The 12,060-nt window shown below is 42.8% G+C and overlaps 1 protein-coding gene across 8 annotated transcripts in view; it reads left to right on the forward strand.

Annotated features, from left to right (window-relative positions):
- LOC133577950 (ankyrin-3-like) overlaps positions 1-12,060 on the forward strand; it is a 213,807-nt gene that overhangs the window by 171,149 nt on the left and 30,598 nt on the right. For 6 of the 8 annotated variants that reach the window (XM_072912710.1, XM_072912712.1, XM_072912711.1 and 3 more), the window contains one exon: positions 11,981-12,055. In XM_072912710.1, the coding sequence (XP_072768811.1) occupies positions 11,981-12,055 (75 nt within the window). Of the gene's footprint in view, positions 1-451; positions 6,368-7,395; positions 7,615-11,980; positions 12,056-12,060 lie in introns of those variants that run through there. The other 2 variants (XM_072912709.1, XM_072912716.1) reach the window with 2 other exon arrangements.

The raw sequence follows: 12,060 nt of genomic DNA on the forward strand, positions 1-12,060 counted from the left end.
AAAGGCACTTTTAAAGTGGTTTGAAATAGGAACCGCAATCCATTTAGAGCAGGTCCAAAGAGAGGAGCTGTTTTTGTATTCATTTTGGTGCATTTGCCATTTTTGTTGCTGATTCAGCGCCATTGTGGTTTTTACTTTGCTGCTTTGTTGGGCTTTAAATCATCCGTTTTGTTGTGGTTGTTGTCCTCATTATTCCTGTCAGCTGTCATTACTGAGTAACGTCTTAAAACACCTTTTTGATTCCATCTCCAATCAAATATCTGAGCACTTCATGAAATTGCTGTTTGTTCTTCCTTGAGTACCAGGACTGCTTCATTGACCAACTCTCCCTCCTCTGATCTCTTCTTCTTTTGCATCCCCTTTCCTTCTTTCTTCATTTTTTCCTTTACTCCTCCACCTTCTTTTGATTTCATTTCCCGTGGCTTCAATGTTTCTACAAATTGCCCTGAAGAAACAGAAGTTGAGCGAAGCACACCAGCAAGAACACTGCCTGCTGGTCACCCTCACAAACCTGTCTTTCCAACCAGACCTTACCCACCATGGTCGACTGCTCCTCTTACCGTCCCTGGCCAAGCAAGGCTCGGCGGAGTGGGGGGTTCCGTCACCACTGCCGATTCACCGGCCGGCTCAGCAGCTTCTTCTCCACTGAAATCTCCCTGGCCCTTTTCCCCATCACCTGCATGTTCTGCACCTATTAGATCCACCATGGGATCGCCACTTCAAGCACCTAACTTGTCCTCCTCTCCAGTTAGTGACAAAGTGCCCTCATCCCCCTTGAGGTCTTACAGGACTATGCCATCACCCATTAAAACAGTTGTCCAGCAGAGTCAGTATCCAGTTCAAGCCTCTGCCAGCTTGGTGTCCTCTGGAAGTCCGTGTAAACCTGCTACAGAGCCTGCATCTATCAGAAGTTTTTCTTCGGCATACACGTCAAGGACCTCCCCAGTTCACTCAATAGCCAATGGTTACGTGCCAGATAAGTTGTCTTCACATTCAGCTCCAGTATCACCAAAGACACCATATAACATCTACAGTTCTTTTAAGATAGATCCAGGAGCACCAAATCCTGCCTCCGCCAAAAGCATCTCCAGCCTATCCTCTTTGAAAACCTCTTCTGATTCCACCCTTTCCCCGCGAGGGGGGAAGTCCACCCTATCGTCGCTCTCCTCCACTGGGAGGACAACCATTGCTTCATCAGAATTGTCCATGAGGAACGGAAACACCTCACCTGTAAAATATCCATCGTCCTCGTCCACGCCCTCTTCACCTTCTTCTCGGCTTCTGTCAGAGAGGAGTAGTAGCCTTCAGGAGAGGATCCAAGCCACGACGCAGGCAGCAACGTCTGGCATCAGCGCCGCCATAAACGAAGCCATTGACTCGTACTCTGTGTCGGGCTACGGCACTCTCAAATCGCTGTCTTCCCCTCGTAGAACTGCCACAGCAAGCTCTGCTTACGGTTCTCTGAGATCTGAAGCGTCCCCCACAGGCTCTACGGTTTCTTCGAATACAGTCACTATCCCTGTTTATTCATTGCTTAATGTCATGGTAGACACCCCTGTCAAACCAGGGCCTGGGTCTCTCAAAATGTCATTCCCCAATTCCCCTCGAGCCCCGCCCTCTTCCTCTATGTCTTCCTGCGTTACGACCTCAAAAATCAACTCCCAATTAAAATCGCCTCCTTTCATCACTCCTCCCATTGTCCATTCCGCAGCTTCCAACCAGGAGATACTGAAAGATGTAGCTGACATGAAAGAGGACCTCATGAGGATGACGGCTATCTTACAGACAAACACGCAGACAGCAGCTAAAACTGTCCAAACGTCTCTCACGAGCACTCCTCAAGAGACCAAGTTAGATGACGATGAGCCGTATACGCTTGTGGAGAAAGTGAAAAAGGATTTAGTGAAAGTCAGTGAGATTTTACAGAAGGACATTGTGAGTGAAAGGAAATCTATAGAGAGAGTAGAAGAGGAGGAGGGGTGGGAGGAATTTTCTATAGATGAGCTTGAGGAAGCCCAAAGAAGCGTAGTCTCTTATGAGGACACGCGTCTTCGTAAGCCGCAGTCAAATAATGAGCTGGAATTGGCTAAAGTGGTTGACTTTCTAACTAGCAACATTGGCGCTAGTTCTCTCTCTAAAATGGCAGAAGTGAGAAGTAGGTATGAGGAGGAGGTGAAAGGGGAAAGGGAGGAGAAACAAAAGCGTGTCCTCAAACCATCCATGACAATACAGGAGCATAAACTGAAAATGCCTCCCCCAGTCTCAGGCATGCTCAGATCTCCATCAGAGAAAGACCTAAGCAAGCTTGCTGAGTCATATCAGGGGGCAGACACTATTCTTGAATCACCAGAGGAGCTGTCTCACGAGCAGGACAAGAGTCCTCTGTCTGACAGCGGCTTTGAGACCAGGAGTGAAAAGACCCCTTCTGCTCCCCAGAGTGCAGAAAGCACAGACCCCAAGCCTTTATTCACAGATGTTCCTATCCCCCCAAGTGTCCCCGAAAGCAGGTCTGACGTGGTCGACATTCAAAGTTACGAGCACCCTTTTGATGAGCCGCTTCTCATGGAGGAAGCTGTGTCTGATTTTCCGTCAACAAGCTCAGCTTCGGCCATTCAGATGAAAGTTCCTGAGGAGGACTCAATGAGCATGTGTCTAAAAGAGGAAACTCAGATTACTACTACAACTAGAATGGTCTATCACAAACCTCAGATCACTGAGGGCGCCGAGGGTATCGAGGAAGCCATGTCAGTTCGAGACATCATGAAAGCCTTCCAGTCTGGTAGGGACCCATCCAAGGAACTTGCAGGGCTTTTTGAACATAAAGCTAGCCAGGACTCTGTCAAAGGTGACGAGCTATCTCCGCGGTTCCTTGACAGAGACACTAAATCCAAACCCAAAGTAGAAAGGATAATTGAGGTTCATATTGAGAAGGGCCATGGCACCGCAGAGCCAACTGAGGTTTTTATCAGAGAAACTAAGAAACACCCCGAGATGTATGTCTACAAAAGGGACAGGAGCATCAAGGAACTGCTTGATTACGAGGAGAACCAACAGGAAGAGGAGGAGCTTATTGTCGAAGAATCCTTGCCTCTTTTCCTGGAAACATCCCGCGTTAACACCCCAGTGTCCCAGGAGGACGACAGTCGCCCAAGTTCTGCTCAGCTGATGGCAGATGATTCATACAAAGCCCTGAAACTGCTCAGTCAGCAGTCCATAGAATACTGCGATGATGAGCTATCAGAGATCAGAGGGGAGTCTTACGAATTTGCTGAGAAAATGCTCCTCTCAGATAAACTCGACCCAGCGTCAACGTGTCACTCAGACACAGAAGATTCTGCAATGATGGCTGACAAAGACTTAACATCCGATGACATAAATCAACAGCATGCTAGCCCTAAAAGATCAAAGGATGGTTCTCTAAAACAGGGCACATTTTTGCACAGAGATGAAGCGCCGCAGTTTGATAAAGTTACAGTGCTCCATTATTCAACAGAACAGGGTAGTCCCAAGCGTGCTGTTTGGATGAGATTTACAGAGGACAAACATGACAGAAGCAGGGACAAGCTCCTCTATGAGGATCGAGTAGACCAATCTGTGAAAGAAGCGGAAGAAAAGCTCTGTGAAGTTTCCCAATTTTTCCGTGAGAAAACAGAAAAGCTCAATGATGAGCTTCAGTCACCTGAGAAAAAGCCTGTGAGGCGACAATTAAAAGAACCGAGGTCCTGGCCCACTTCAGCTTGCAGCAGTCCGCAGAAAACTAAGGCAGACGAGGAGGGAGTCTATAAAAGCAAACTCAGGGAGCCTTCTGTCTCTAGAACATTTGACAGCATTCAACCAGCTGAAAAGAAAAGCTCCAGCTTGCCAAGCAGTCCTCATAAAAGCGATACAATTAAACAAAAAACTAGGATCAGTGAATCTGAACCTTCCTCTCCTGCCCACATAGCATCAACGTCCAAAGTCAGCTCTGTAAGGTTGAAGTATGAATCTGAATCTCAGAGAAAAGGTCAGTCCAGTCCAATCAAAATCCCCCCTCCAGTTCAGCCAAAACCTTCTATTAAGTCATTACAAGAGAGCAAACTCCCTGTTTACCAATTTGTAGCTGACAGAAAAGCATCTAAAGTTAGTGAAACGTCTCAAAAGGAAAGCTCCTATAGTAGTAATGATAATAAATGTGACAAAGCTGATTCAATATCAGCTCATTCCCCAAAACACAGTGGTGATACTTTAGTGAACAGAAATCTCCCAAATCTCTCACTGCAGAGACAAAGTAGCCTCGTCGGGCCTGAGAAAGCCACCAGTAAAGTCAAAGATGCTCATTGTGTCATCACTCAGGAAGTTAACGTTGGCAGTAATATCCATGAGAAAGAGAAGTATGTTAAAACATATCAAGCAGCTGATTTTTCAAGAAAAGAGGGTGAGGAAATAACAAATAAAAATGACAGAAAACAATTAGACTCACACATTCCTGTAAGAACAGCAACCAGTTTTAATGATAATGACCTCCCAAAGACGCATTCTGTTACAAAACCCTCACAGATACCTACGCTATCTAAAAGTAGAAGCCTTGAAAAGACCTCAGCGAAAACAAACAAAACTTTTGAAATTCTTGATAACACTCCTAAAGATTCCAACTCCAATAACTTAGTCAGTTCAAAAGACATTCTGGAGAAGGTAATTACCCCTCCGGCTGATGCAGCAACCAAAGAGAACTTTAGGGGCATGAAAACGTTGCCTGTTTACGTCAGCCTCCAGGTGGGCCGTCAGGCTGAGCGGGAAGCCAAAGGGGCGCTGCATGCCATCAAACAGGACTCGGCACTTCCCATAAGCCCAGATGACGACACACTAGAACAGATCTCTTTCATAGATAGCTCAGGGAAAAGCCCCCTCACGCCAGAGACCCCAAGCTCTGAGGAGGTCAGCTATGACCTCACCGCCAGGACCCCCGATGGCTTCTTGGCATTAGTGACAGGTCAACCGAGCCCCATCATGGAGGTATCTGAAGAATTAGAAGATGACGAGCAAGGCAGAGACATTTTTTACTTTAAAGATCCCCCAACCGAAAGCAAAGCTCAAGCGGACCTTGTTAATGCTAACATGCTAGAAACTAAAATGACTGATAACTATCAAAGATTAGAAAATATATCCATCCTGCAAGAAAACACAATCAACGGCTATGATGAAAAAACAGTTCGGGATGTCTCAAAAGACAAAGGGGTGGCATACATCGAATTCCCTCCTCCCCCTCCTTTAGATCTCTCGGAAACGTCTGATCCAGACAGGAAAGGTTCTTGGGCTTCATCAGAAACTGAAACAGAAATGATGGAAGTGAATTTACAGGAGGAACATGGCAAGAAGATGCTGACTGAGCCAATAATACGTATTCAGCCTCCTTCGCCAGTGCCCCCTGAGGGAGATGATAGTCAGTCAAATGGGGAAGACGATGATGAAGAGTCAATCTTCCATTCGATTCCCAGAAAGAAGTTTACCTTCAATGCTCCCGGGGAGGAAGAAGAGAGGAGGGAGAAATGTAAAAAACAAGACAAAAATGGAAACATCAATGACCCTGTGGTTGGAACCAATGGCTTTAATGACACCAATGGTTCTAACGGCAAGGGAGAGGACTATGATTTTGAACAAAATGGAAATGACCAGTCCATTACGGACTGTTCACTTGCCACAACAGCTGAATTTTCCCATGACACTGATGCCACAGAGATAGACTCATTAGATGGATATGATCTCCAAGACGAGGATGATGGTCTGTACGTACAAGCTGATTTAAAGTCATTAGGAACCCCTGATAGCAGGCGAGATGTCTGGGCGCCCGACACATTTAGATCTATAGAGCGTTCTTTTCCTCAGACTAAACTTGAAGTTATTGAAGAGGAGAAAACTCCAGAGGAATGTCCAAAGGACCAGAGAGACATTTCTTTCGATGGTGAAAGACCGAATAATGGTCCTGAAATCAACCAACAGAAACATTCAGCTAAAGAAGGTTTTTCAAATGCCTACTTTAGTTATAAGTTAGAAGAGGAGTTTAATTCTCCTTTTAAGACGGTCGCCACTAAAGGCCTGGACTTTGACCCCTGGCCCAACAAAGGCAGTGAAGAAGACGTTGTCGACATGGAAGGCATGCAGGAAGGCAATGGCGAGCCTAAGCCTTTTGGGCTGGCAGTCGACGACCAGTCTCAGGCCACCACGCCAGACACCAGCCTGGCCCGAACGCCCACTGACGATAGCACACCCACGAGCGAGCCAAATCCCTTCCCATTCCACGAGGGAAAGATGTTTGAGATGACACGCAGTGGTGCGATTGACATGAGCAAGAGGGACATGGTGGAGGAGAGGCTCCAGTTTTTTCAGATTGGTGAGCATTCCTTCTCGATGGGCAGGTACAGGGTCAGGGAACCTAAGCTAGTTACCTTCTCATGCGACATGGGTCAGAATGCAAAATGTAGTCCTGTAAGTGTCCCTCATGTGACTGCACCAACTGTCCAGCTAGAAATATCAAACACTGTTAGCAGCTTCTGTAGAGACGCAAATGAACCCACATTTTCTACGTTTAGAACATCTGATTCTGTATGTGATAGCACTTTTTATAATGCTATAACTTTGGGTGTAAATGTAGTAACCTATGCAAGTCCTCCCAATGTTATTGCACCAAGTTTCTCATATTCTGGAGGCCCTGTGGACACATCAGGAGCATTTGACAATTTGGGTTGCACTTTCTCCCAAAGACCAAATTGCTCCACCCCACAAACATTGAGCACCAACACCACTGATCCTCGTGTTCACTCAAATGTTTGACAAATGTTTTGATAGCACTCTCTCTGAGCCAGTTAGACAAGCACAGAATCAATGAAGGTGTTTTTACTAATGTAGTGATACACAGCACAGGACCCAGAAAGCTAAAAAAAACAACCTGATCTACAAATCCAGTGTACAGTGAGAATCCCCAAATGGCAAAGATGCAGATATTATGATACTGAGATGCAAGACAAAGCTAATAGATTCCTCATCAGGACACTTACGCTCAGGGAAAGACTGGACCCCTTTGAGAAGTTAGTTCCTAAATCTAGAATTCCTTCAATGAAAGCCATCAAAGACTTTTGTAGATTAGATGTTTCCAGTAGAGTCTTTTAGAATCACACGTACAGGCGAGGGCGATAAACAGCCAGATGAACGTAGATCTAAAGATGAGCACTTTGCTAAAAGCCAACAAATAAGTAGCACAAAAAATGAGCGCATAAAAGACACACAAAGGTCAGTCGGTAGGCATGTACCTAATCTCCTGGACCAAAATAGTTCAAAGGAGGCTGAGCCAACATTAGAGAAGACCACACCTCCAGTCGAGAACCACAAAGTGCTTTATTAGCAAGGGCACATCCTTTTCAGAACCATCTAGAAGTTCCTGCCCTTCACGCACCTCCACATCCATCGCATCAACACCTTCTGCTAGAGCCGTGAGCGCTGACCTTCAGCAGGCCAGCCATCAGAGGCTGAGGAGGAGGAGCGGGAGGAAGAGTAGGCCGACACATGGAGGGGAGGAGCGCGAGGAGGAAGGGAGTAAGGTTGATCAACCAATCACGAGTCCCGTCACCGCAAACACCACTAGTTTGTAAACTCTTTCTAAGCACTTCTGTATCTTCCTCTCTGGTGCATGTCGCTGTCGTGGGTGCTTGGTGGTGTCCTGCAAGTGGAGCTGTCACTTCTTTGTGTCCTTGTGTTGTCTGACCATGGGGTTATCTCTTTTTACTATACGTGGAAGGAGGACAGCTTTACAACACTAGAGAGTCTCGATCGGTGATTCACGGTTCTTAAAAGGCTCCTTCGATTCCAGCGTAGTCAGTCATGTTTGAGCTCTTCCACCCTCACATTAGTCATTAGGGTGATGCAAATCTGTAGTGACAAAATGTTCCTGGACTAGTTGTCCTATGGCAGGCCTAATCATACTGGCGGACCACACCCGTCCTGGCAAAGCTTCTCATTTGGCTCGCTGAACATCATCCAACTTGGCTTGATGAAACCTTTCAAACTAGGGTGGAGCGTGTATGCAGTACTCTTGCCACCCGGCAGGGGGCAACAGCGAGGCATATGTGTCACAGTGAAGCAGCGGTGGGGTGAGTAGAAGAAGACTACTCATCCAACCCTTAAAAAAACTAAATGCATTTAAAAAATCGGACATTTAATGAGTGGACAACAAAGTACGAATGTTCTGCTGGAGTCTTTGTTTCCTGTCGGACCTTTGAAGCGAGGGACAAAGTGTTCTAGACAAGTTGAACATCGGTAGAAATCCACACGTGTAAACTTCATCAGGAAACTTGGTCAAATCTAGTGATGGGTTGATGAGGCGTCATGAAGCGTTTCGACACATTGCAAAACTGTATTGATACTGTGTCGATACTGTGTCACTAAATACTGACATCTGCTGGACATTAAAAATCCCTACAGGCAACCTATGGACCGACTCAACTGACACTGATTTGATGCCCTAGTACAGGGGTCACCAACCTTTTTGAAACCAAAAACTACTTCTTGGGTACTGATTAATGCGAAGGGCTACCAGTTTGATACACACTTAAATAAATAAATATATTGTCATTTGTAAGTTACACGTAAGTGTGATTTAAACAAGAATAGCTAAATAAATACATTTATATATATAAAAAAAATGGGTATTTCTGTCTGTCATTCCGTCGTACATTTTTTTTTCCTTTTACGGAAGGTTTTTTGTAGAGAATAAATGATGAAAAAAACACTTAATTGAACGGTTTAAAAAAGGAGAAAACACGACAAAATTTGAATTAAAATTTTGAAACATAGTTTATCTTCAATTTCGACTCTTTAAAATTCAAAATTCAACCGACAAAAAGAAGAGAAAAACTAACTTATTTGAATCTTTTTGAAAAATTTAAAAAAAGAATTTATGGAACATCATTAGTAATTTTTCCTGATTAAGATACATTTTAGAATTTTGATGACATGTTTTAAATTGGTTAAAATCCAATCTGCACTTTGTTAGAATATTTAACAAATATATATTTCTAACAAAGACGAATCAGTATTTCTTCTAGATTTTCCAGAACAAAATTTTTAAAAGAAATTCAAAATACTTTGAAATAAGATTTAAATTTGATTCTACAGATTTTCTAGATTTGCCAGAATAATTTTTTTGAATTTTAATCATAGTAAGTTTGAAGAAATATTTCACAAATATTTTTCGTCGAAAAAACAGAAGCTAAAATATTTATTATTCTTTACAATAATAAAAAAAAATTTTTACTTGAACATTGATTTAAATTGTCAGGAAAGAAGAGGAAGAAATTTAAAAGGTAAAAAGGTATATTTGTTTAAAAATCCTAAAATCATATTTAAGGTTGAATTCTTTCTCTAAAATTGTATTTCTAAAAGTAATAAGAAGCAAAGTAAAAAATAAATGAATTTATTTAAACAAGTGAAGACCCATCCATCCATCCATTTTCTACCGCTTATTCCAAGTGAAGACCAAGTCTTTAAAATATTTTCTTGGATTTTCAAATTCTATTTGAGTTTTGTCTCTTTTAGAATTAAAAATGTCGAGCAAAGCGAGACCAGCTTGCTAGTAAATAAATAAAATTAAAAAAAATAGAGACTGCTCACTGGTAAGTGCTGCTCTTTGAGCTATTTTTAGAACAGGCCAGCGGGCGACTGATCTGGTCCTTACGGGCTACCTGGTGACCGCGGGCACCGCGTTGGTGACCCCTGCCCTAGTATATACAATAATATAAATATTTCATTTAGGATTATTTCATATCTTCATTTAAATAAAAATATATTTGTATCTTTTTTAGATACAGTCAATAAATAATGTGAACATGTATCATAACATGGAAATCTAAGAGAACGTGTTGTGGATGATTGTGGACTGGGAATTTTTTTAATTTTATTTTTTTACACATTTTTATAAAAAAAATAAAAAGTTTTTCCGACGTATTACATTTTAGACGATTTCTCTTCTTAGTTATTATTTCTCGGGCTGTAGAAAAGAGCCGCTCACAGGGCACAGAGGAGGCGTCAGTGCGACACAGTTGGCGTATCGGTCACGTGACCAAAACAGCTCATGATCGGTCACGTGACTTTCTAAAACCGACACAGGGTTTTGCTCTATGAGCTCGACGCATGCGCCGATGCATCGGTGTTGCCGGACCCATCACTAGTCAAATCTTTGTAAGTAGATATTGTTCATAAATATATTCACTTTGTTTTGTATTGAAATTGCTGACTCTAAGATGTCTTTTGTACTCGTGCTCGGGTTGTTGTTGTTTTTTGTCTGAGAGTAACTGGCAAGCAAAGCTCATTCAATACATTCAGCGCTAAATTTGACCAGTAGAGGTCAATAATGCTACACTTTAGGTTTAATTGTGATGAGTCACATACATTGTGTGCAATGTTTGATAAAGATCAAGTTTACTTCCTATATGCATAAACATCTGTAGTGTATTGTGTGAATGTATTAACACTAAACCTATTTGATTTCTGTAAAATACACAATCATGGACAATATTTATGTAAAATACGTAATGGACGTTATACTTTTGGAATGTTTACTTTATATTATTATGTTTATATTTTTAGTCTCACAAACCTAAGGTAAGGAAGTTCAGAAGTTGTCTTATTTTTTTGGTTCATTTTCTTTCATGTTAATAAGTGTACAGTGTTACGCAGAGGTGTACTTATAACATCTTTGTCAACAAATTATACTATTTGTTAGGGCTGTGAATCTTTGGGCACAACATGATTCGATTCGATTCTTGGGGGTAACGATTCCATTCAGAATTGATTCTTGATTCAAAACGATTCTCGATTTAAAATCAATACTTTTTTCAATAACATTGGGTGCCAGTTCTATGATGAACTACATTCCTCCATAAAATAAACAGCTCTGATACATTTCTATATTACTTCAAAGAAAACTAGTTTTGTTGAATAAAGTTCCAGCCAAACGTTTAGTAAAGTCAAATACAAATAAGACAAGAGAAGTATCTTTCCTAAAGTCAATGTGTACAGCAGATACAGATCATCTACATCAACTGTATCAATAAAACATTTTAATCGATTTTTTAATTTTTAAAAATCGATCAAGAATTGTTACAAATAAGAATCGCGATTAATTCGAAAAGAAAACATTTTGTCTTGTATATAAAGTAGAGTGGGGCGTAACAGGAAGCAGTTGAGACGTCCATCAAGTTGTCAAACCCATGAAGAAATCTTGCACTGAATTGGAAGCCAACCTTGTTGTCCTGCCAGCTAGAACCGAAGGAGCCTCTTCATGGATCAATAAAACCAGACCTTGTCAAATGGGCCACAAGACCGAGAAACTTAGTCCAGTTTTCGACGTTCACGGTTATGACCTTGTCTTGGTTTTGGTCTGCTTGCCTGGTTTGTAGACTCTCACCTTTGCCAGTGGTTTTGCTCCCTGGGAGCGCTAAGAAAACCAGTCCTTGGCCAGACTTGCCAGTCCTTGGTCAGACTTGCCAGTTCTTGGTCAGACTTGACAGTCCTTGGCCAGATTTGACAATCCTTGGCCAGACTTGACAGTCCTTGGCCAGACTTGACAGTCCTTGGCCAGACTTGACAATCCAACGGATCCGATTTCAAGTGTGGACCAGAGGTTGTTGTCTTCAGGAAGGTTGTTGTTTGTGTTGTCAAACTAATACGTTACACACTTGACTAACACTACTGGACATTGAGGACTTTTACTTTCCTGGACTCACCGATCGCCTGGGTTTGGACTTGATTGGGTTTCAAGACTTTCACCATGAACACAGTCGCTGGGGATAGTTTGTCCAGAAAAGCAGGAGGTCTCATAAAAGTGACGTAGGTGTAGACCGCCTGTTGTCGTTTCCTTGTGTGTCGTCTCCTTGGGACTTTGTGTGTGGTCTCCTTGGGACTTTGTGTGTCGTCTTTCTCCAATGTCTCACAATCTTTTTGTTGCTGTTAGGTCCTCAGAGTCCCTGCGAGAGGACAGACCTCCGCATGGCCATAGTCGCAGACCACCTGGGACTCAGCTGGACCGGTGAG

Source organism: Nerophis lumbriciformis, linkage group LG39 (genome assembly GCF_033978685.3).
Source record: "Nerophis lumbriciformis linkage group LG39, RoL_Nlum_v2.1, whole genome shotgun sequence".
NCBI lineage: Eukaryota > Metazoa > Chordata > Actinopteri > Syngnathiformes > Syngnathidae > Nerophis > Nerophis lumbriciformis.